The 26,266-nt window shown below is 41.9% G+C and overlaps 1 protein-coding gene across 1 annotated transcript in view; it reads right to left on the reverse strand.

Moving 5' to 3' along the window:
* Positions 1-9,560: 9,560 nt before the first annotated feature.
* Positions 9,561-26,266, reverse strand: part of large1 (LARGE xylosyl- and glucuronyltransferase 1) — a 92,044-nt gene continuing 75,338 nt past the window's right edge. The window contains exons 11-15 of the mRNA XM_041963864.1: positions 20,114-20,277; positions 14,320-14,598; positions 14,048-14,194; positions 11,491-11,686; positions 9,561-10,191 (exon numbers count right to left, since the gene is read on the reverse strand). Of these exons, the coding sequence (XP_041819798.1) occupies positions 9,994-10,191; positions 11,491-11,686; positions 14,048-14,194; positions 14,320-14,598; positions 20,114-20,277 (984 nt within the window). The 3' untranslated portion in view covers positions 9,561-9,993. The remainder of the gene's footprint in view (positions 10,192-11,490; positions 11,687-14,047; positions 14,195-14,319; positions 14,599-20,113; positions 20,278-26,266) is intronic.

Below are 26,266 nucleotides of genomic sequence, written 5' to 3' on the forward strand. Positions count from 1 at the left end.
TCAGGAAAAAGATATTGCTTGAATATTTAGTTAGAATATTATTTATCAGACCGCCTTTACTCAAGGTCCACTGACTAGCTTTGGAACCATGGGCCGCATCAGTGGGCAGCTGTCGTGGAGATGGTTCAGGTGGTATCATTTGATCTCAGTATGCAATTTTAATAACAAAATGGTCATATATGGTTTGAAATGGTGTCTGTTCAAAGATGGTCTTTGGTGTCAGGTGTCAACCTGGTGCTGAACACAGGGAAGACCAAGGAGGTCATTGTGGACTTCAGGAGGTCCAGGAAGACAAATCACGCCCCCCTCCTAATGGACGAAGTGGTGGAGCGTGTGGACAACATCAGGTTCCTGGGCCTCCACATCACATCTGACCTCTCCTGGTCCATGAACACCTCCCGCCTGGTGAAGAAGGCACAACAAAGGCTCTTCTTCACAGGAAACTGAAACGGGCTGGACTCTCCTCTCGGTTGCTCGTCAATTTCTACAGGGCCACAATTGAAAGCATCCTCTGCCTCAGTGTGACAGTGTGGTATGGCAGCTGCACAGCACAGGAGAGGAAACAACTGGCACGGGTGGTTAAAACTGCACAGGGGGGGCTGCCCCCTTCCTGACCTAGACTCTATATATGAAGGCCGGGTCAGGAAGAGGGCGAGATCCATCGCCACGGACCCCAGCCATCCGGGCCACAGACTGTTTGTACCGCTACCATCAGGAAAGCGGTACAGGAACATCCGCACCACCACTAACAGACTGAGGGACAGCTTCTTCCCCAGAGCTGTTAGAGCTATCACCCCCAGCAGCCCCTCACTGCAGTGAGAGACTGTGAGAACTGTGAACCACCAATTTTATTCTTTCTAGTCTATTTATCTTTCTTACTATCTGTTCCTAACATGGGGGTTGCAATGAAAATTTCATTGACATGCTCAATGACAATAAAGACTCTTGAATCTTGAGTGTCCTCGTTGATCTCTCTCTGCTGACTCCTGCTTGATAACCTTTGAGCTCTTCTGAGATCCCACACTGTTGCCACCTGGAGACATCTGGACCAACTTCTGTTCACTGATGACTCTTAAATGAATCCAGGTTTTTGATTAAGCACTTTCCTTTTAGACATGGTGTGCTTTGTTTGACTGTATGAAAAGTTTTGAGAGCACAGCATATTTTGGATTTTATCTGTATTTTTAAAACTGGCTGCAGTCATGCTTTAGAACTATGGTTCGTACTGTAAGCTGAAAGAACAGAGGCCTCAGAGATGACCACTAGGTGTCAGTATGTAATCATGATTCACCATGAGACCAAACAACCAGAGAACATAAAGACAGACTGCCATTTTCACAGTCAACATTGGAATAACGTTAATTGCAGAATATGCAGTATAGTATCAACCAAACTATTTGGCTTGTATTGCAAACACTTTTATATGAGCATATATAAAGTGACTGTCTGTAGACAGTCAATCTTGCAGTGTGTGTTGGAAGAAAGCAGGAAAAGCAAGAGCTGGCTCCGAGCTTCCTTCCTTTATTGAGTTGGTAAAATAATCAGAATTAAATGTTTTGTCTAAAATGAATTGCGTTCTCCGTTTGAGTCTTGTGAATAAATGAGATGGTGACGAGATTTGGTCCCTAGTGAGAGTGTCAACCTGCTGTTGATCAGCTGCTTCTTAAAGCCACAGCAGTTTGTCAGCTCTCAGAGGGTGTGTGTGTCCGATGCAGTCGTCCTTCAGACCACAGCTGGCCTGAGGCTGAAGTGAGCTGAGCATCTGCTGAGGACCCTGCAGCCACCAGCGAGACCACCAGATCAAACATGTCATATCCCTTTGGTTTTGATCTTTCCTCATGATTCAAGTGAGATATTACCTGATTGGTGTTTTACAGAAGCACTTTTTTATGAGATTGGGAAAATACTAATAACTGTGCTAAATCTGCATTCTCTCACACACTTACTTCATAGTTTTTCTGACTTGACAACAATGATGGACAGCGGAGCCATGAGGACTCCTAGCTAAAACATGTATACATAAGTTTACAGTGCTTGACAGATGGTAATTACATTTACCAGGTAATGAAGGATGAAGAAAACAACATGCAGCTCCCATCTTTACTGGAGTTACAGTTTATTGAGCACAACCCCTACTGGAACCCCGAGGCACTACCAACAAATCAACGAACAATCAGCTGACATTGACAAGGATCTGCATCCCTCTTCTTGGATCACTGGCTGCAATGTCTCATCAGTGACCAGTACTGGCACACATTTACAACCAAATATGGAATTACTTGAAAAGAGACTACTATAATAATTGTAATGAGACGAGAATTAAATTCGTTTTTCAAATGAAATGGAATATTTGACCTGAAAATGAATTATTCTTATCTGTCATATATGCATGAAACTGGGACTGACCTGCCAGATAATAAATGGCTCTGTCCCTGCATGTGTCTCTCTCTCTCATACACACGCACAGACGCACGCACGCACGCACGCACGCACACACACACACACACAGTTGGTTGCAGTGGCTGTGTGCAGCTTCATGAAGGTTGGCAGGTATGATACCATCCTGCATGTACAAAGATCAGTCTTGACAACCTGCAGTGTAGCTATAGATCCTGCACAGAAATGCTTGGTGAATGGACAAACTAGCAACTCCCCTAAAACAACTGGTGTTATTAGAGGTGTTAGTAGGTGTATTTCTGAACTATGGAGAGCGGCAGGTCAGCTGTGTCCCACTGTTTCCAGTCTTTTAGCCAGACTAACCATGGCCTGACTCAAGCTCTGTGCTTAGTCTAGTCTTGAGTAGAACCGAGTCTTTAGTTCCTTCAGTTTCCCAGAAATACAAACTTCAATGCATATCTCCTCAGAGTGGTAAAAACTTGAGTAGAGGGAGGTTGTTGTTGAGCTCATCATTGCTTCGCAGGTCAATGATTTCGTATTATAGGCAGGGTGGGGAATTAGCACCGGTCAGCAGCTAAATGCTGGTAAAATATAAAACAGTAAAAAATTCAGAAACAAAATGATTTACTATTGAATGTCTGGTGAATTTGAACATTTAGCTGTCAGTGGCTAACAGGTGTTCACCTTAAAAAAAATATTCCCAGCCTGGTAGGTTGTAAGACACATCAGCTGGTTCCACATTAATAGTAAATGCTGTATGTTCAGTTTCTTTACTTTTAGTTTGTTTACTTTTGATGTCCTGAAACCTCTCACCAAATGCCTGAAGGAGCTTTCAGGCTTTTGTTGTTGCAGAGTAGAAAATGCACAGCGTTTCCAGCTGCAGTTGCCACAGCTTTTCAGTTTTACTATGTCAGATGCTGCAGCTCCACAGCAACAAGGCACTCCTTCACAAACTCTCTTTCTAAATGGGATTCAGCTTCTTAGCTGTTAGCTTGTGTTACCAAGGTTAATGTGGCTTTACAAACAAATGGAAGGTTAAGAAAATACCAAAAACACTGTAAGCAAATCAACAATTGTTATTAAGTCAGTTAACATTAACATTATGAGATTATAGTAGTCCACACTGTTGATTTTGTTTTCCTTTAATGGGTGCAGCGGTGACAGCCAGTCTGACTGTTGCGCCGCCTGAGGCAGAGAGTGGAAAAACATTCGATCCTCCCAGACCAGCGACAGAGAAGCTGAAAACAAATGAGGAGAGAAGGAAAATAAGAGTAAAGAAGCACATTTGAGGAATGTGAATTGTTTTTGTAGGATTTTGTGTTCACCTTCTGATCTAATTGTTGGATTTGTTTTGTTTGGAACAAGGATTTGGCTACTGACAACTATTTTTTTATGTCAACTAACACGCCATTTCTTTGTTTTTTCAAGCTGGATGTGCAGCTGAAATAGCCAGTAGCTAGGCCAAGACAGTGTGAATAAGTTGTTGTGTATTTTGTGGATTCTTTGTGTAGAGTGAATTGAGGTGCTCTGTGTTACAGCAATGGTCAAGTTTAGCCTCGTTAGTAGAGCGAGGTGAACATCGCCACCTTTATAGGGTTTACTTGAACTTCCTTTTGTTACAAAATACTTAAGACTAAAAAATGTATTTGTATGTATAATGCTCTGTTGCACAGCACAGCACAACAACACACCAGGACTTGTAAAGGACTCAGCATGTCCTCAAAATTCGGATTTGAGGTTATCGAATATATATATATATATATATATATTCGATAAACTCAAAATTCGGTGTCAAAATTCACCTCTTTATGTATACTCAGTGGTGTGTTGTTGTGCTGTGCAATATATGTATGTATATATATATACATATATATATATACACGTATATATGTATGTGTATATATATACGTATATATGTATATATATACACGTACAGATATATATATATATTTATATGTATATATATATACATATATACGTGTATATACACATATACGTGTATATACATATACATGTATATATATATATATATATATATATATATATATATATATATATAGTTTTATGTATTGGTTCTGTGTTGGTTCTGTGTTAAAATTCTTTTTAATTTTCCTTTATCTTGTGCCGAATTGGTAATGCAAACAGGTTGTGATACTGTAAATTCTAAACTTACGGTCCTGTGAACTAAAGAGAATGTAGGAAGGCCTAACTAAGATAAAAGGAGAACTTAGAACTGAGTTAACCCAAAACCTAGGTTGACAATTACCTCTGAAACTGTAGTGGGTTTAAATCAAACCAAAGCTGGATAAAATAGGGGAGAATACTTTACAGATTTGGGTTTGATTTTGAAGGATTTCAAGGCACTGAATACACAATACCTTTGTGTGTGTGTGATGTGTGCGATTTGTTCTGATGTAGTGAAGATAACTGGCATGACTGATCAGCTGTTTCTGCTACAAAACCAAAAGAAGTAGAAGAAGAAGCTGTTTCTGTTAGGGTTAGTTGTCGTCTTCCTTGATATTCCCATAACGTGGCTGGTATCACCAACAACAGGCTCATGAAAACATAGCCAATACTAGCAGACAATTACTACTTGCCCGGATGAAACAAGTTCCCGCAGACTGCTCTCCACTCACCATATTCACTCCAGACCAGTTTATGGAAATGCGTCTAATTCCCATTTTCTTAGTTTTTCTTTTTTGTGACATTTCAAATTTTCACTTAAAAGTTGCCAGACAACAGATGAAAACACGGCTGCTGTCTCTGTCAGAATGTGGTCTTGTAAAAGTTGATTGTTGAGCATCCAAATTCTGCTGAAGAGCATTAAATTTATTCAAGTGCATTTGTCGCTGCAAGTCATCCAGTTCAACATGTTTCCCCCTGTAACGATGCTCCAGATTGGCCTTTTTCATCACTGTGAGTGCATCCCCACAAACTAACCCAGGCACGTTAACTTGCCTTTTACTTGAACAAAATAATCCAAAATGCATGACAGAAACATTTCTTTTGACCGTTGCAATGATGTATTCCTTGATATGCACCCTCTTTGTGCTTGTTAATTCAGGGACCACACAGAACGACATGTTAGTCTACTATTTTATGTTCTCTTTTATTGCAGAAAAAGTTTGCTGTTTTTGTGTTTATGAATTGTCTCGCGTTCACACTGTCAGACAACTGTAGAATATCAATATATCAATATCAAATATCAAATATCAAAAGCCACAGTACATCACTACAAGCCGAACCCCCACCAATCCTCTGAACGTATTATCTAAAAGTCAGCTGAAATTCATGTATTAAATTTTAAATTGAATTAATGAGCGGCTCCACTAAAACTTTTAATAGCCTATCCGATAAGACAAATGGTGTCGTGGGACCTTCATTAAAGGGAGGTTAAAGGGATGGCTCTACCGGGGACAGCCAGACTCCAGGGAGCTGATAAACTGGGAGCTCTGCTCTCTCTGTTCTCATTTCATTTACAGTTGGGTCAACCCGCAGTCTCTTCAGCCTCAAATATCCCAGCAGCAGGACTACAGGATCAAGATCATACTGTATAAACATCAGAGAAAGTCAAATGTAAATAAAACTTCATCAAAAATTAGTGTAAAGGTTCACTTAAGGTTCACTCTCACTTTACTACAATTATGTCTTCTCATTTGACAGATGAAGCTCTAGTGAACGCTCAGTCAGAAGGAATACTCTTTCTCATGCTGAAGCCTGCAGTTTATGTCTCATACGATCCTGCATTCAGCGCTCTCAAGCATGCTCACTCATGATTTCTTTGCCTTCATTTCTGGGGCTGTCAATTGAGATATCAGCTGCTCTCATCAGCTGGTCACATCTATCCAATAGCGCCGCGACACCTTCGTTGTGAGCCAACCATAGTGCTGCTGTCTTTTTAAATATGATTCTCTTCTCTCTGTCATAATAAACAGTTTTCTTAACTTCAGTCACTTGTTTCTCCTGATTAAATGCTTTTGTCCTTTTTGATGTACAAATGTCTTTCAGACTCCACTCCCACAGTTTGAAACACAGGGTTCGGTTCGTGTTAGAATGTGCTGTCATAGAGCCAGTGCTAGATAATGACAATATCACTATGACTTCATCAGAATGAATTTCTCAGGCAGCCAGTGAAACAACTGTTCTTACCTCAGTAGTGCTCTCTTTGAGGAGTAAACTTACTTTAAAGTCTTGGGAATTCCTATAAGTAGAAATACACAAAGGTGTAAAATTATACTGTGTGGAGGTGTAACAGTGAAGGCTCACATGACCCTCTCTTAACTTCGGATTCACAAGGCTAAGCTGATATTCATGAAGACAGCAATGATGAAACAAAGTAACAGCAGTGTTTGACTCTTTGCTTTTATTCAGGTAGCAGCATCAGTCAGCACTGTCCTACTTACACACTGCAACTCCTCCAACCCTGCAAAGCCACACACACACTCAGAACAGAGTCAAACTTCACACACGCATATGAACTCAGACACACGCACGCACACATACGCACGCGCACACACAAGTTTGCACAGCTATCCTCGTTAGGACATTGCATTTACTTCCATCATTGACAGCGTAACCCAAGGCCTAACACTAGCCTACCATTAACCTAATCTCAATTGACACCTTACAGATAAACTTAACCGGGACCGTAAAAATGACCTTTTGCCTCATTAGGACTGTGATTTCCACCTGAGGACTACTGGTCCCAACGAGGTCGGTGTTTATGCTCGAAAAGGTCCCCAATAGGTTAAAAAAAACATGTACGGAACATACACGTACATCAGACACACAGCGTATGCACACATACACAAGAATGGCTGCAGAGAGAAAAAGAGGGAAAGAGAGAGAGAAAGAGAGAGAGAGGAGAGGGAGGGAGAGAGAGCGAGAGAGAAAAAGACAGACAGAGAGAGAGAGAGAGAGAGAGGGAGAGACAGACAGAGAGAGAGAGAGAGAGAGACAGACAGGGAGGATGTACCGGCTGGACAACCAGACTGAAATCTCAGCTGTCATGAACCTCATCACAGTTTGACAGAACTTTATTGAGATGAGCAGCCTCCACACAAACTGTATCTACTGGATGTTTGGGCCTGGACAGAAATCTGAGGAGAAACTTAAAAATAAGGAAATGTCTCCAATACTTTGAAGTTAGTTCTCAACCGGTGTAAGAAATAAATTCTTCAACATGAAAGGCATCTGACAAAACAATCCTTACTGAAGGTCACACAGTTCGATTGCTAAGAAGTAAAGAAGCGGCTGTTGCCCGCACACAATTTACGCCCCAGGCCCACAGATGACTGGATCCCAATTTTAATCATTCCCATCCATTCTAAGACACTAAGGAAAAGGTTGCTGAAATATTCTCTTGTTTAATAGAATGAATGTGTAATATTAAGCATGGTTAGTCGTGAATGCAGAATGTTTAATTATTGTCAGGAGGTTCAATTATTTGGCTGTTTGGCAAGATGCAGTCAGGAAACTTTACAGGCGAGTAGTTGAGATTGTTGGGCGTGGCCTGACTCATGAGTACTGAGTACTAATGGAATAATGTGGTAATGACTACTCGTGGGTTGGAACGTCAACATTCTCAGTAAGCAGTCTGTGGAAGTGTACTCTCCAGGGTCTGTCACCTGGGATAACAGCAGCTCTTTAAAGTGCCAGGAAGAAAGCGGCTCCAGCAATTTCTACACAAATGATCATACAGATGGTGGAGTGAGCTGCTGTGTTAGTGTTGTGATGTTGTAGTGGTTATCTGATCCCTGATCAGTTTCTCCACTGCATGAATGACAGAGCCCATAAAAATGATAAAACTTTTTTTCTTTTGCTTGTTGTCCTTAAATGCAGTTAATCAATGAGTTTATGAAGAGAAGATTAAGAATATTTGTTAGCTAACTAAAATTTACTGTTGTAACTTAACTAGTAACCTGCAGAAGTTTTGTCATAGTTTTGTCTATATTCCATAACTTCAGTTTTAATTTGACATGATGTAGATACCCAACAGTGAGTTTTGGATACTTTTATCATGTGGCTTTAGTATAATACAGTGACTGTCTGCCTGTGTGTCCTGTCTAAACTTGATAAATGGGCATAGAAGTTTGTCTGGCAGGTACTGCTGAACAAAGTAGGCAGAATATTCATAACACACCCACATCAGGGTCACGAGGATAATGCGTGGCAACAGAAACAGGAGAACACACGCTACTGCGGTGTTACTGGACGCCACTGAGGTTGTAAGAAAGAGAAAGTTGAAAGAGCAGAAAGAAAAGAGTGTGTGTGACTCACTCCTGACTGCAAGTGGCTGATTTTCATAAAGTTTAGACTCTCCTTCCAGTCCTCTTCAGACCCTCCTGATGGTGTGTGGAGACACTAGCTCTTCCTGCTTCCCCATCAGGACTGTGAACACACTCATAAATAAAAGTGACTGTTGGAAGGCAAAGTAAACAGTAAGCTCAGTGACTGGTGCTCGCCTCAGTGTGCCGCTCGGGGTGCTGGGGTGGCAGCTTCACAAACCAACAAGACTTTAGCAGGTGTTTAAAATGAACACAAAAAGCACACTGAACCAGCTGCTGTCAGACTCTGGAGTCGTGACAAAACACTGGAAACATTCTCCAGCAGCACATTCAGGCTGATGTGGCGATAGAATATCAACTGCACGGATGACCTCCAGCCATCCTGGCACTTAACTTCCCTTGTCATATGACGAGGGGGAGGATTTATTCTGATCTCTATCACTTATTAAACAAAGCAAGCAGCAGCAGACAGTCACCTGGCTGGCTGCTCACCTCAATATCTGAATGTGTGTTAGTCGTCACAATGAGATTTTCAGAATTCGTGTGGACATGCTCACTGCTTTGTCTTATCTTTCTGCCTGGCGACGGTTTGCATTTGAGTTGGGGTGGGCTGTCAGTCAATCTGCCACTGCTCTTAGTTGGCACTTGGAAGGCGTGCAAACAGAATGTAAGCCCACAATGTTTCACATCTTCAGCTCTCCTGAAGCTTATTACTAAGCGCTGTCCTGGAGGAGCACACACAGTCACCTTTTTCATCTACCTGCATGTACACACACACACACACACACACACACACACGCACACGCACACACACGCACACACACGCGCGCACACACACACACACACACACACACACACACACACACACACACACACACACACACACACACACACACACACACACACACACACACACAATTATGTTACAGCCCGCAATTCTGTCACTGGTCTTACAAATATGGCAAGGCATTGAATGTCTGCTTTCCTTTGTCTGCAGATGTCAGGGCCCACACAGCCAGGACCGAGACCCAGCAGTCACTCATGTTGTGAAAGACGAACTTTGACATCCTGGCAAAAGAGATCTCCTTCTGGAGTATCCCTTGCGTCCACAGCAGAGGACAAAGAATGGACAAAAAGACCCCTGCAGTCCCCAACTGAGGGTCAAACGTTCTAACAAAGTCCGGGGACTCAAGTCTAAAAGTATCCTGATGGCCCCACATGGGCTGTCCGTGTCCTGTGCCCCCTCCTCCCCAGCCCACGGAGGGTGTCAGTAGTTCAGGGTTGGGGGTGTGAGGGTCTGCAGTGGTGGCTAGCTGTTGTTCTCAGCTGTCATGTATTTTAGGGCGGCAAAGCCGTAACGCCGTGACATGTTCTGCTGGAACTCCTCCTTCAGGGTCTTGAGGCAGACGCGGTACTGCTTGTTGGAGCGGAACTTGGTGATGTCGAAGCTGGGCGCGTGAGGCATGTGGATCATGTAGGCATTGGGCAGAACCACGAACTCGTATTCCTGCAGAGACAGAAGGACAGGAAGAACTATCAGTGTGGACCTCACGTCTTCATTACGACACGCCAACCTGTGAGTCATTATTGTGTCCAGCTCTCCACCTGCTCCTGAGCTCCAGCTGCACACAAATTTGATTGGCAGTTAAGACGTTAACACTAACTGCTACACTGCAGCTACTTAGGGTTCATGTTAACCTCACCAATTTGTGTAGTTGCACCATCTCCACTTATGCGAAAACTTAAGTTTAACCTTTTCAGTAATTTATCCCTAATTAACATGTTGTAACAGAGGGCGACAGTTCATTCAGTTGAAATGAGAGAAAAAGTGAGATTAATTACAGATATGAAGAGAACTATCATAGATGTCTGAACAGAAAAAGAGAAAGTGATGCATACTATGTATGCTACATGTATGGACTGTGTGACAAATGATACAACATCACCCAACAACGTTATTTAATATTACAACAAAGACCATGTGCTCCTGGTGGAGCCTCATTATCGAAGAAACCTTTTCTTTGGCTTTATTTTTATTTGTCTGCGTTCTATCATGAAAACAGTTAGTAATAAATAAATGAATTCATGAAGCTAAAAATTCTACATTCATACATTGTAATTAACTTATATGGTGCAACCTGATTTTACACGTGGCAGCATCGTGGCTGTAGGGACTTTCAGCTGCAATACATTTGTTTGAATGTTGTTTAATGTACAGAGGTGCTGAGGGAAACTGCAGAGTTGATCTTCATTTTCTGTTTCATCTCTACAAATGACCTTTCACATAACAATAATATCCTTTGTCAACATAATAAATGATTATTTGGTGCAGCTTTAGTGATACAGCTAATTTTCCTGTTAGTTATCTTTATTGCAGAACCAGCAGAAATCAGGAACCAAGACTTTGAGCAATCACACCATCAGGCTCTTTCATTATAAGCTGGCATTTCATTGAATAGGTCAGTGCAAAGACAGATATTGAGCGCTTTATCCAAACCAGACCTAAGATAACTTAATAAAGCATTAATAATAAAGCCTAATCATAATTAGATGCATGGTGACATTTGTCTACAGGGGCATTTGCTGTACAGCCGAACAACAGTGATGAACTAAACTGCACAGAACTCATTTCTTAACTTAAAAACACTACAGAACAAAAAGTGCTAAATGTTTGCAGCTTTTCCAACACAATTATTTGGTATTCTTAAATGATTTTTTCATGAACTACAGACAGTATGCAAAAGAAGTATGCTGACATATTCAACAGACCTTTAATAGATAAGTAGAGGAAGAGGAGGTAAGTTACCTGTGCATCCAGTTCCATGATGTGAGCCACCTTATTCCAACCAAACCCCACGAAGCGGCGGTCGTACTCAGGACTGTCCCTCCTCACCATGACGTAGGGCTCAAAGTCGGCTTCCCACTGCACCCTGTAGGGTGTGGTGGCTGTCCGCCATTTGGCAAAGTTAGTAGGAGCGTGGCCTTTAGTCCACACATGGTACCTGGTGGTAAAGAAAGGAAAGGGTTTATCAGGCTATTGTTAGAAGGAGCGTGGACTATGCTCCCACATCTAGTTTTCCTGAAATGAAGTGAGATAGTTTACTTTAGTTTTGAAAATATAAGGTGGCATTTAGATTACAAACCTGCATCTATATCACAGAAGGTCTTAAAAGTTGAGACTTTTATTAACAGAGTGTTGGTTTACCTCACACTGTAGACCAAATCATTTTTGATTGGTGACTTTTCTGTGCCATCACAACACTTCTTTCTCAACGGCCAAGATAACAGAGGTATTTACTGACTGCAAATTCCAGACGGGTGTAGCAAAGTCAGTGTGACTGAAGGAGGTGTGACCGCCTTGAAGGGCTGCACACGGAGAAAATAAACACCCCGATTCTCCAACCAAACAAAGAAATCTTTACTGCCGTCTTCCTGCCTTTCTACAGCGCGTGGTGTGGGAGCATCTGTCTGTGTTCACTGCTGTTGTGATAATGATGGCAATGCAGAACACAATACAGTAAAACTGATATTAAAGGGTAAAAACAAAACAAAAAGCAAAAAACTGCCAGAGCGAGCTTTCAGGGCTGAAGCCTGGGATGTTGCTATTTTTTGCATTAAACCCTGATCCTAGATGCGTATAACCAATGTGTGTTAAATGAAAAAGTTGGAGCGAAGCACGGACGGAGGGGAAAACAGAGCTCCACCAGCCAGGAGAGTTCCCACCGTCCAGCCTTCATGTCCTCAGTCAGGCTACGGGACGGCTGCATTTACTCAGAACTATGTTTAAGAGTCATACGTGTTGAGCAAATGATAACTGACCACCTAACAGCTGAGTCCTCCGGTAACGCAGGGGGCAGCATGTTGAACATTAGATGTAACATCTAGTGATGAGAGGTCACTAAGAAGAAGGAGATGAATGAATGTCAGTGTACCTGACAGGTATGCATTAAGTGCCTTGAAGGATAACTTTGGTTTTTTACAACCTGGACCTTATTTGTAGCATTAAATATGACCATTTACTCACCCAGACAACTTTGGTGGCATTTCGAGTCGTTTTGAAGAAATTAGCCCTAGAGGGGAATAGCACCGGCATATCATAACTAAATATTGGAATATGAACGAGTTTCGCCGCAGATTATGCGTTATATAGAGGCTGCGCATGGATGCCCTGAGTACTCGCATTATACGGATATACGCGCCGCTCCTCTGGGGCTAATTTCTTCAAAACGACTCCAAATGCCACCAAAGTTGTCTGGGTGAGTAAATGGGTGTATTTAATGCTACAAATAAGGTCCAGGTTGTAAAAAAGGAAAGTTATCCTTTAATGCCTTCCTGAATAAGCAGATCTTCAGACGACTGCGTATCTTATGCTAACCCAGCAGGGTGTTCCACATTCTTGGAACACTGTAGCAGCTGAAGGCAGTTTCCCCGTTTGTTCTGTGGGCTACTTTAGGAACAGCAACAAAAAGCGACAGGACCATAAGGTTGACACTTTGTTGGTTGACAAGGAGTTAAAAGGTATGTGATGTAAGGAGATAATGATATCATTAAGACCTATGTTTGTGATTAAAAGGATCTCAAAATCAGTTGAAAGAAATGGAGAGCCAGTGTAGGGTAGTTCAAATAGGAGCATGTTCTTTTCTTAGTGTTTGTCAAATGTCTGGTGAGTTCTGATTTCTGAGCTAGATGAAGTTTTCCTATCAGCTTTTTTGGTAGGCCAGTGAAGAGGGCATTACAACAGTCCAACCTGCTCGTAATGAAAGCATGAATACATTTCTTTGCATCCTGTTAAGAACAGTCTAACTTTGACACTTTTATCAAGGTCAAACAGACGGTAGGACAGAGACGATATGCCATTTGGGTTAGTTGACTGAACAGAAACGTGTAATTGTGTCATCTGAGTAGAATCTACAATCTGTTTTGTAAAAAAAAAGGTTAACTCTGGCATGCATTCTCCACAATTCCATTGAATTTCATCTTGATATGTGTACGTGAAATAGTTTTTGTTATATCCTCCTCAAGTTTTTAAGTAGCATTCCAACAATTTAACTGTATATTCGAATGTAGTTGTCCATCATTTTAATTGCTTATTATCTTTTCTCAGTTTTCTTTGATTTTTGTGTCTTATCTATTGCCTGCTCAGTACAAGTGCAAGTGAGTCTCCGTGTGCTCCAGAGGATTAAACAAAGATCTGAGTTAATGAATGAAAAAAAAAAAAAAATAGATGAATCAATATTGCTGGTTTACACAACCTCTGCTACTCTGCTGCAGACAGGAAAATGCAAAAAGTGCTGCTGTAGTGTGTTGTGGAATGAAAACCTGAAGACTCTTAAACATTGCTGCCTATAGAAACAGTGGGTAACCTGAAGGTGAAGAGTGTGCCCATGTCCAGCTGAGAGAGCAACTCAGCCTTGGACTTTGGGTAAGACAGACGATATCGCAGCGTCTCAAAGGCTGGAACCACCAGAGCTTTCTTGGTGTTGGCCATGTCCAGCTGCACAACTGACTTCCTACATAAACACACAGATTGGATCGGATGACATATTGCATGTTACTACAGTATACATGTGCAATAGCTCATATAAAATGCTGAGTGTCAGTAACACCGCCATCTGATTTCTCTTTCTCCTCTTACCTGAGGTACTCATAGAGGCCATACATGGGCAGGAAGTCGATGTCTGATAGGAACATGTAGGGTGTGTTGACCTGCCGCATGGCCACATTTCGCAGCAGGTTGACCGGGTAGAACTGTCCCTCTTTGTAGACGATGTGGTAACCAACATTCCCGCGGCTCATCAGCACCTCGGAGCCCTGAGCATAGCGCAGGAACTGCTGGGCCTCAGCATCAGAGAGGTACAGGGCCAGGCTGATGGGGCCTTCCCAGTGCTTACAGATGGCCTCCAACATCTGGAGCCTGTAGGGGGCGGGGCACAGGGGGCGTGACATCACACAAATATATTAGTATATAACACTATATGTTAAAACAAAGAGCCGAAATGAAATATTTCTTTTTTAAATTTTGGTACAAGATAATATTTTTTGTGCTACATAGTAACTTGTCTCAACAAAACACTAACTTGCAGACAAGATACTAAAATGTCAAACCATCCACATGTAATGTGAACATGGATAACTGCAAACAACATACTGAGTGTGGGAACACAATAATAACTTATATTCCGTTCTAACTTTAGATACCGGACAATTTTAAACTGTGAGACAATACACTACAGACACATTGTTGTCTGCATGACAAAGACACTGAGGCTCAACATTTGGCCCTAACCATCACATGTGCATAAACACTTTAATCCTAAAAAGTCTTTTGAATGTGCATCCTGTGTAATGTCGGGTTGCCATATTACATGAAACGTCTCGTAAATGACGAAAACAGCGACACAAAACTGGGTAGGGTGTCCTTCTAAAATGTGATGACTGTGCTCTCGTGGCTACTATTTTTTGATCTGGCAAAATCTGGAAGATGTTTAAGTATTGAGCCCTGTTGCTGTTTCCAGCTGTTTCTGTTCCTTTGTGATCTTAAAAACTGAGACATGTGACCCTACGTAAACATTACGATTAAACTTTTTTTTTTCATTTTTTTGTGATGATATAAAGTTCAGAGTTACTCAACCTTGGACTTGATATACAAATGGGGTACAGATGTTTGTTTTAAATTTGCTATATTAGGGAAAGCTAGTGACAGCATGTTTTAACTGGAGACAGGGCTGTGCTTTGAAGACCATTCAGCGATGCTCAGGCTGACCTCTGCTCAGTGTCATGCTGTAAAGCAGTGGTCCCCAACCTTTTCTGTACCATGGCCCACTTTAATGTCTGATATAAAAGTCTTATTTTCACGGCCCAGTCTAAAGGTGTAGCAGATAAAAACAAAATAAAATGATAAGATCGGCATTAAAAACTGTGGTATTTTCTCTTTAATAATAATAATAACAATAATAATGAACGTAAATCCACTTTTTAATCATGTCAAGACTGGCACTGTCAGGCACCACCTGTTTTTCAAATTATGTGAAAAAACAAAATAATGGAAATTATTTTTTCTTTCTGTGCAGCCCAGTACCAAATGACCCACGGCCCACTAGTGGGCCGCGGCCCACGGGTTGAGGATCAATGCTGTAAAGTACTGTTGTTGGAAAGCAGAGGAGAATCCATGAAGGTCATTGTTTTTCCCTTTACTGAGCTTGATATATTTCACTATTTTAAATTCTGAAGCCTCCATGCCTTAATTTGTAAAACCAACTTTTGACAATCTCCTTTCCTTCTCCACATCTCACTTCCTCTGCATGTTTCCTCACTACAGTAACCAGACAATTCATTTGCTTCCCTACCTGTAGGTGGGATTGTATTATTTGCTGAATGGGCCTCATTAAAACAGGACAAAGTCTAAACCCAGCTAGCTGTTAAGGGTACTGGTATTTATAACACATAAACACTCCAAAATATAATATGTTGCTGAGCAATTTACCGTACCATGGGGTAATTTAAACCAAAAGGCTTATCCCCCATGAGATCATAATTGTGCTTTGCAATTTCCAGTGACAATGTATTAGATTATTCTACATAATAGCCTCATATGGAAGGTTTACCTTTTGTGGCATATTAGGAATGTCTGTGAAGTTGCTATAACGAAAACTGATCATTCTCGAAGGAACATGGCCTAAGGCAGTTTATTTCAAGCTTACTGAACAAGGAGTGGGCAATGAAAAAATATCTTGATATTTTAGGGTTTTGCTGCAAAAATGAGGACAGATAGCACTATTCTTGTGCCTTGTTATTACTTGCTAATGTCTGAGTGACATTCTAATTTCATTCCGCTATAGTCTACCCCTGTTTTGTACATTACCTTAAATAATGTGGGAATTAAATGATGCCTGGGGGGCAAGGTCATGGCAACAACACAAAGAAAGACTGTTAACATAAATGATAAGAAAACAAAGTGAAGCCAGGAGTTACAGCTAAATTACCATAACAAGGAAACATAATTGAGGGAAAATCAGTCTGCTGTTGTTTTTGTTTTACTGCATTGGCAATAGCACAAATTTTCAACTGCGTTGATGAATGTTCATCCCTCGACTCCTACATCAATTACTGCTGAGGTTTCAAGCTTACTAAGCAATGAGCCTGGCTCCCTGTCTTGTTGGTCCCCTTCATCATCCTTGAGCTTTGAGGACATTTTCAGACATGCATCTCTGACCTTAAAAAACTGGAAACAAAATCATTTGTTCAGTTGGAAAACAGGATCAGAGAGGCTGCAGCAGAAACAACTGCTGACAGTTCAGGCACTGCCCTCACTGGTGGAGAAAGCTGAATGAAACGGGACACTGTCAAATCCTGAATCTTAACCATATAATGATAGATGTTGTTAATCTGACAGTTAAAATATAGAAACTTTACACTGTGCTATTGCATGAAATTCAATTTTGGTAACCACTGGCCAACTACAAATCCAACTGTGTGCAGCAGTGCAAAGTAACTTTCTGCATTTTCTCAAGTAATGTACTTACACTAAGTATAATTCACTTGAGTCTTTCTGTTTTATACTACTTTATGCTTTTACTCACTACATTTCAGAGAAAAATATTGTGTGAAACAACTACATTTATTTCACAGGTGTACTGTTTAACATTAAAACACATGATAAACTCATAAAATACAATCTATTGTTGAAAGTTAAACTACTGGTTTCCCACATTTTTGGACTGTGACCTACAAAAAGCTGTCTGGTTCTGGCTCCTTATCACATCTCAAATATGTATATACTGTGTCTTTAAATTGTCAGCAGTTCTACCAAAGACAGATTTTTGATCTAAACTTCTCTCATGGTTTCATTTCATTTCAACTGTTTGAGGCCAAAAGAGGTTATACTTCTAATAATGTCAGATAGAATCCTATACCAGTCAGAGAGGTCATTTTTCTGAAGAACAAGAAAAAAGTGTATTGCAACTTTTACTCAAGTGAAGGATCTGAGTACTTCCACCACAGCCAGGGTTTTACATAAACCTGTTCGGTGGGGTTCACAGTCAACCGTTGGTACAGACATGTTCCTTTGAATTAACTGTGCTGTTGTAGTGTCTGGTTAACAAATAGGAGTACAAGTAGTCACTACTTTACCAAGCTTGCAAATGATTTTCATGGTGTCACTTTCTGATGTGACTGAGCACTACAGGTCCAGAAATTGCACCAGTCAAAGTAGAGAAGTAAATAAAATAGCAGTTCAAAGAGAAATTATGTTTTGATGTCCTTCCTGTTTTTGTATCAGGACATTGGAGGACTTGTATGAAGACATTAATTCAGTCAAATTCAAATGTCTACAGGGATAACCTGGAGCAACTTAAATGACCAAATCCCATTATGAGAAGAGAAAGTAGTAGGTAGTAGGTACATGTACATAACTAAATATGGACGGTTCAAATTAAGAGGACTTGGATGTTAGATTTGCTTATAATCCCCTTGTTCAGCAGTTAGTGATTAAACAAACACCAAAACTATCATAGAAGTGGCAGATGATGATGTCTGATGGTAAAAATCCCTGGATTTTTTTTTTTTGTATCTCAAGAACTAACATAATGCTCTTTACGAAATCTGACAGTGGGGTGTTTCAAATCCACTAAAATCTGATTTTTATATAACTCATCAGATGCTACAGATCTGTCAATATGCCTCATTGTCTCTATGCATGTTGTTAGTAGAACACTGACAAGCATTCTGCTTCATGGCTTGTAAATGGCCCTTGTCACATGAAATATAAACCTGATCAGTCGCCCATGTACACTCTAAACCAGGATGTCCAGCTGCACAGGTTATCACTTCCTTCGTCCTTCTGTCCTCCACGACAGCTCCTCTCAGAGAGCAGCATCAGCTGCATCATGAGCTTCACCGTGTCCTTTTACGGGTTCTAAGCGCATGATGTATCAGACATTTTTGTAACTCACTGAGAATGGAGCGTGCTTGACGACCAGCTTTGTCAAAGATTTCATGACCCGCAACCAACCTCAGAATTTGTTTGGTGACAATTTTTCAAAGACTTTGGATAAAAAGTGTAGCTTAGATTGGTCTGTAACTATCACTAACTGGGTTGGATCAAGAGGGATTTTTAAGAAGTGGCTAAACACTGACAATTTTAAAATAGTCTGGAATGACCCGGATCTGAGAGAGTGGAGGAGGGGAATTGACAAGCTGGTTAAAAGAGCTGAACAGGAGCCTTGGGTTGAGTTTATTACTTTTAATCAAGTCAAATGTAGGAACCTTGCACTTCTTTAATAGGCTGGCTCAGTTTAAACAATAGCTCCTTTATTTAGAGGTGTTGAATTTCAAAATTCTGATTTTTTCCATCAACTTTCTTATATTCCCTTCTATGCTGTCTGACGTTGTTGCTCCAAGGGGCTGTATTAATAAGTTGGAAAGCCCTAGAAGTGTATGGAGTGGAAGCGTCAAGGACTGATGTAGACACTTCATTAAACCAACAAACTTGGCCATTAATATTAGCAAAGTGAGGAAGACAATTTGCCAACTGGAAAATAAGCTGCAGACTGCTCATGAAAGATGCAAGAGCGGATTGTACATTTCTGGTTATTGTAATGGGTAGCACGGATGCATCAAAGGCAAAACATTTGTGGTCAGAGACAAAGTCAGTCATATTCAGGGAATTCAGAGACATGCCCAGAGCAAAAACTAGTCAAGGGTGTGCCCAAGGTTAAGTACAAGTGGGGCCAGAGACATGATGCACAAGGTTAAAATGTGTGAATGTTTGAGTCACCAACTATTTTGTCTCTATCATATCACATTTTAGCACGAGAGGGGACGTAACTGTCTGTGGCTGCTAGATCTTGGCATTATCCTAACATTATTGTTTTATGAGACCAGGGACATACAGTTGGGTGGACTTAATGCAGGTCAGGAGGTAAAAACATCACAAGATTGACACAAGTCAATTCAGTGCTAAAAGGTGTGAACTTTCCTGGGAATGATGGAGGCAATCTGGTTTAAAAAGCTCTGCATAAAAAGGCAGCAAAACAAAGGGGATATCTCTATTGCTGCAGTAAGCTTGAGCCAGATGTGGAGCGAATGAACTTCATGTCACCCAAAACGAGAGGCTGGGAGCGGACTAGAAAAGATTACCTACTTTCTGGTATCCAGTGTGTTCATGGGCTACACGAGATCCGCTTTGAGGATCTTGATTTGGTGCAAATGTGGACAATGACTGAAGAGGCAGTTGTGAGTTTTAATCATGTGCAGAGCGCAAGGCGTGGTTTCCTTCACACGGGATAGCAGAAAGTTCGGTCACCACGTACGACTATAGAGTTACCGACAACAAACACCACAGGAAGGCATTGAATGTTGGAATGTTGATACATTTTTGCAACAGACTACCTATCTGGCTGAGTTTTGTTACTGTGGATGAAGAACAGTACCTGTCCATGGACAGCTGGGCGACTAGAGTGACGTCCGTGTTGTCAGAGCTGGGTTCATACTCATAGTGGAGGAAGTAGAGGTGCGTGCGGTGGACAGTGAATCGCTCTCGACGAAACTCATAGCAAGGATCATCTTCGTCCAACTCTGACAGAGTCTTCTGGAGCTGCAGGTGGAGAGTAGAAGGGCACCAACAGTGAGAAATTTTATGGACTGGAAAGCTAACCACTGAAGATGATGCTGCTAGCTTTGCTCCAGTGACTTTCTGTCTGCAACATCTTCTGCACCATGATCAAAATAGGGAAACGACAAATCATGAATCATTTCACATATAAAAAAAATTGCATTTCTAAAGTGCTTTTATGCAAAGCACTTCACAATCTGCCTCTCATTTACTCTTTCACATACAGACTCAAACACAGACGAAAGCATGCTACCATGCAAGGCACTGGCCTAACATCAGGAGCAATTTGGAGTTCAGTGTCTTGTTTAAGTTGTTTAAGTTAGCAATGTGGTTCCGAATCCTTCTGGGGGGAGGAAATGGAACCCAAGGGCAGCAGTGCAGGAGGCAGAGGCAGCTCTTAGGCATGCAGAAATAGTAGGAAATGTTCAATTTGGCCGGGGAGGCTTGGGGCTTGGCCCAGGCAAACCAGTGTGGAATAAAGCAGGTCTAAAGGAGAAAAGAAAGCTTGTAGTGGAACAGGTGCGTAGGCAGGAGGAGTTGTTAAGAGGGGCAAAAGCAGTTGGTCAAGCCAAACAGGGACAATGGTTGAATTGGGAAGGTGTTGAGAAGAGGAAACTTAGTTGGAGGGACCTGTGGAATATGGAGGAAGGGCGTATTAAATTTTTGATAGGGGCGACATACGATGTGTTGCCAACCCCGCAGAACCTAAGTCTCTGGGTACAGGGCGATCAATCGTGCCCACTCTGCTCAGGTACAGCAAGTTTAAGGGGGGGGGGGGGCAGAGGACATGCATGCCTAACCCGGCAAGAGAAGAGGTTAAAGTCTGAACAAGACACCTCTCCTCTGCTCTGCTTTCCCCGCCCCATCTTCTCGCTCTGCCAATAGGAAGAGAACCAGGAAGTTTAGATAAGGTGGGGGTGTGGCCAGCTAGAGTCTCTCTTTGGGACCATGCGGCCTGTTCAGGTGAGTTTGCGTGGTAAGATACAGAGTTGGCTTGTTTTTTGATCTTTTTGGTTGTTTTCCTGTTTTGTTTGCTTCTTGAAGGAAATGTTAGGGTTTGTTTTCCTGCTCTGTTTGCTTTTTGAAGGAAATGGTAGGGTTTGCTGCTTCTTGAAGGAAATGTTAGAAGAGGCTGTTAAATCTAGTCTGTGGTTTAGGCCTCCACCTTCAGCACCCTCTAAATTTTCCACCCCCTACCCGAACAAGGGTCTGTATCCAATCCCTACTTTCATCTTTTGACTCTACCTCTTTATTTTCTATCCCCTACTCGAACCAGGGTTTGTATTCCCACCCCGCTTTTTCTTGGTGCAGTTGGTGAGAGGCAGGGGTAGATGATGGTAGTGTGGCAATCGGCAGTTACATGTGGCATCTAGGCCTGTGGTAGCATTGTAGCAGCTAACAATAGCTAAAGCGGTGAGAGTATGATAGTATCTTAGCAGTTAGTATTGGTAGCTAGCAATTAACATTAACAGTATAGGTGAATCTAGCTTTATTGTCTTCTTCTGTTCCTCTTAGCAGGTAGCGGTTAGCACGTAACATTAGCTAAATGGTAGCATCGGAACTGTATTGTCTTCTTCTGTTCTTCCTAGCGGTTAGCATTAGCATTAGCAATAGTTAAATGGTAGCATCGGTACTGGCCACTACCTGGAGCATCTCTGGGTCAGTTGAACGTGGCGGTGCTGTTTGGATTGTGTAGGAGCAGTGTGAACTGGCACTAGGGAGGTGACTCTGGGACGCTGGAGTTCACTGCCTAACCTCCTGGAGGTGTAGTGGGACTAAGTAGGCGAAACACTGTTGAAGGGAGGTTTCCACCTGATGACCCCCAGAGACGTGTTAGGAATCACTGCTCTTTGGCAGGTATAGATGCAGATTAGAGCTCCAAGGTTCTTCACTGAGAATGAATCCTCTTTTTGAGCACAAGTATCTTGTGTTTAAATTAACTAAGGAAACCTTAACATGTGGTCAGGAGGGGCCAGGTATTGGACCACAGACCACGTGTTTATTGGATGACCAACTACCTGCTGCACCACAGCCTTCCCAGGGAGGATTCATATTATATTTGCCTACATGAAGCTGGATTCATTGGTTGTTTGTTACATTTGCAGTGTTTTAAGCCTTCAATCTTTCCACTGCAGAAGCTGCCACAGACAAAAAAAAGTTTGTGTATGAGATGAACTTTCATTTTTAGACATTAAAATAACTACTCAGAAATGTTAGGAAACAATCGTGATTTGGGTTAAAAGCTACTGCTTTGTTGAGGTTGCCCAGGATTTCCACCAGGTCTGTATTTGTGACATCCTGTATCCAACACGTGTTTGCTCTGTCCTCCATGCGTCTCCAATCCCCACCGGTCGCGTTTCAGAAGCAGAGCGATTTGCATGCAAAGTTTGGTTGACATTGTTTATTTGGTCATTTTCCCTTTTGTGCTTCCACAATGGGTAACTAGGCCTTGTAGTTATATGGTTTCTTTTTTGTCTGTTTAAATTGTTTGTTTCTAATGTATGATCGGGAATCTGTGCTGCACGTTTTATTTTGAAAAGTTACCAGATTCTCTACACCAGTAGAACAGCATGGGTTAGGTTCCTGTGTCCCAGTGTGCAGCTGCATACCACAGACTCTGGTCTCTAATCCTACATAAATCAATTAAGCACCAAGCTGTTTCAATGTAATGCTAATAAAATGCAGTTTTTCAATTACTTCTCCATGATTAGCTCTTGCCAACATTCTGATGAGACATTACAAACAAACAGTGATACAGGATTGCTGAGGACAAGGCTGGAGACTTCTGCACAATGTGTGCATGCTGTAATTTGATGTGTTAATAGAGCACATCAGCCAGTAAGAATGAATGTCAGTATTCTAACTTCAGGTCTATGTCCGCACAGTCATTTGTCAGCACAGGAGTCGGTGTGTGGTGTTGCTCTGCTTTAAACAGTATTATTAGTGGAGCTGCACTGAGTGACTGGGCTGCAGTGCCACTGTTGCCCTGTGGCCCGGTCTGCCATGTGCTGCTGGAGCCAACCCCTCAGTGACTTCATTAGTCTAATCATCACTTTAATGGGATTTAAATCGCTGTTCAAACTCTGAAAAATTGAGTGAGCAAACTATTTCCTGAGTTAAGGACACATTAGAATTGAGTGTTGGCAAAAAAGGCTCTGGCAAACCATGATGGAAAATTATAATGTGATTAACTGTCCACAGAGCTGACACTTAAATAATCCTACAGCCCCATCGTGGCTGGTCCTGTAAAGAAAAAAAGAAAAAAGCCTTGACCATGGTGACCTTCAGCAGGTTAGAAGATGAGGTGGTGTGAGGCCTGAATGATAAAACACCAACAGAGTCCGTACAGTATGCTGAACATCCACAGGAGTATGTCAAAAGCTTCAACGTGACAGCATGTGGTCCAACCAAGTGTAAAGTCTCTGACTCTTTGGATTGTTGTTGAATTATGAAGTCAGGCAGATCAAGTCCAAGTCGAATCTGAGCTTGTCTTGCAATGTTCTTCTCTCAAAAGTTCTTATTTTCAGTAACTTCGCAAACTGAACTCCATCTGCTGCACAAGATTGTCAGGCATCATTGTGGCAAAAATGAGTAAGCATGTGGCTCAATACATGAGCGTAGCACAGAAAGGAATTGGCAGTAACACCAGAGGAGCCAAGCACCAGCTACTGATTGATAGAACAGTCGCCCGAGACTGTAAGACTAGACAGACCAACCTGTGCACTGCCTGGATTGACTACAAGAAAGCCTACGACTCAATGCCACACACATGGATACTGGAATGTCTGGAGCTGTATAAGATCAACAGGAACCTAAGGGCCTTCATCCAGAACTCGATGGAAACGTGGAAGACAACCGTAGAGGCCAATTCAAATTGATTGCCCAGGTCAACATCAAATGCGGCATATACCAAGGAGATGCGCTATCACCACTGCTGTTCTGCATAAGCCTGAACCCCCTCGGTCAGATCATCACAAAGAGCGGCTACGGGTACTGATTCCGTAATGGGGCAACAATCAGCCACCTGCTCTACAAGGATGACATCAAGCTGTACGCCAGGAGCGAGCCAGAAATAGACTCACTGATCCACACCACCAGGATCTACAGTGATGACATAGGGATGTCATTCGGATTGGACAAGTGTGGTCGCATGGTCTCAAAGAGAGGCAAGATGATCAGGACTGAGGGGATTGACCTACCAGAGGGGAACATAGGTGATATCCAAGACAGCTACAAGTACCTGGGAATCCCACAGGCTAATGGAAACCATGAAGAGGCCACAAGGAAGTCAACCACAGCTAAATACCTCCAGAGAGTAAGGCAGGTCCTGAAAACTCAGCTGAATGGTAAGAACAAGGTTCGAGCCATCAACATGTACGCAATACCAGTCATCAGATACCCCGCTGGTATCATAAGCTGGCCAAAGGAGGAGACAGAAGCCATAGATATCAAGACTAGAAAGCCGAAGGATGTACTGCTAAGTGAATGTCTCAGGCAGCAGAACCCCGATAAGAGTGTAGAGGAGGAGGAGCAGACGACCTGGAGGGACAAGCCCCTACATGGCATGTTCCACCGTCACATAGAGGAAGTGGCTGATATCAAGAAATCCTACCATTGGCTGGAAAATGCAGGACTGACAGACAGCACAGAGGCACTAATCATGGCAGCACAAGAACAAGCCATAAGCACAAGAGCCATAGAGGCCAGGATCTACCAGAGTGGATCAGACCCATGATTCAGAATGTGCAAAGAAGCCCCTGAGACAGTCCAGCACATAGTTGCAGGATGTAAGATGCTAGCTGGATCAGCATACATGGAGAGAAACAACCAAGTGGCTGGGATAGTACACATAAACATCTGCAACCAGTATGGAATAGAAGTACCCAAATCCCAATGGACCATACCACGGAAAGTGGCTGAGAACAACAGGGCCAAGATTCTGTGGGACTTCAGCTTCCAGACTGACAAACAGCTCCTGGCTAACCAACCGGACATAGTGGTATCCAGCAGATACCAGGAACAACATCTGAAGCCTCACTCCAGAAGAGCGCAGTCCTAGGAACAGCCAATACACTGCGCAGAACCCTCAAACTCCCACGCCTCTGGTAGAGGATCCAAGCTTGAGGATGATACAGATACCACCCCATCGGGGTGAGAAGGAGATTTATATATATATATATATATATATAATGTATTTTATGGGTTGTTAGACAAATCTCTCTCTCTCTCACACACACGAGTGGAAGTACTTTATTATTGTAAATACTAACCTTTTTCCTGAGATTATTTTTTTGTTAATATATTCTTGTCCAACATGTAAAAAGTGACATTTCAGTTGTTGAGTGGTGTGAAGACATTATTATCAAGTTGCATTTGTTTGTTATAAAAATCTAAATGGAAAGTAAATTTAGGAAATTTGGTACAAATTTAGACCAATTTGCTGAAATTATAAAGAAAATGGTGAGAATAGTTACAAAATGTACTTCAATTTGCTGGCCTGCAACAGTTAGGCAGAGACTAGCTGGAAATTAAGCGCACTTCAATTTAGTGGTCTGCTGAGCAGAAGTTTGACAGAAACTAGTTCAAAGTGAAGCTGGTGTGATCAGCAGCAGTTAGGCAGAAACCATTTTGAAGTTTTCTACAAGTGTATTAAAGAATTTCCCAGCTATCTGTTAACTGTTTATTGGAAAATAGAGGAATATAAGTATTAAATAATAAAGAAATTTTGAGGTAAATGTTGCAATTAGGGGGATCTGTGGATCCTGTGGGATTTCCGCAGGATGGAAGTCAGTTTTACTATTCATCACTTGACTCCGGACAGGAAAAAGTCCCAGTCAACAATAATGAACAATATTATCTAAAATGCTTTATTCTGAACACAATGCCAGCCATTCTGTTAGTTATTATTGTACCTTGGCATCGTTAAAAAAAGGTCACACCGACCTCAATTAATCACTGATTTAATGCACCA

This window comes from Chelmon rostratus, chromosome 22, assembly GCF_017976325.1.
Source record: "Chelmon rostratus isolate fCheRos1 chromosome 22, fCheRos1.pri, whole genome shotgun sequence".
NCBI classification, from domain to species: Eukaryota; Metazoa; Chordata; class Actinopteri; order Chaetodontiformes; family Chaetodontidae; genus Chelmon; species Chelmon rostratus.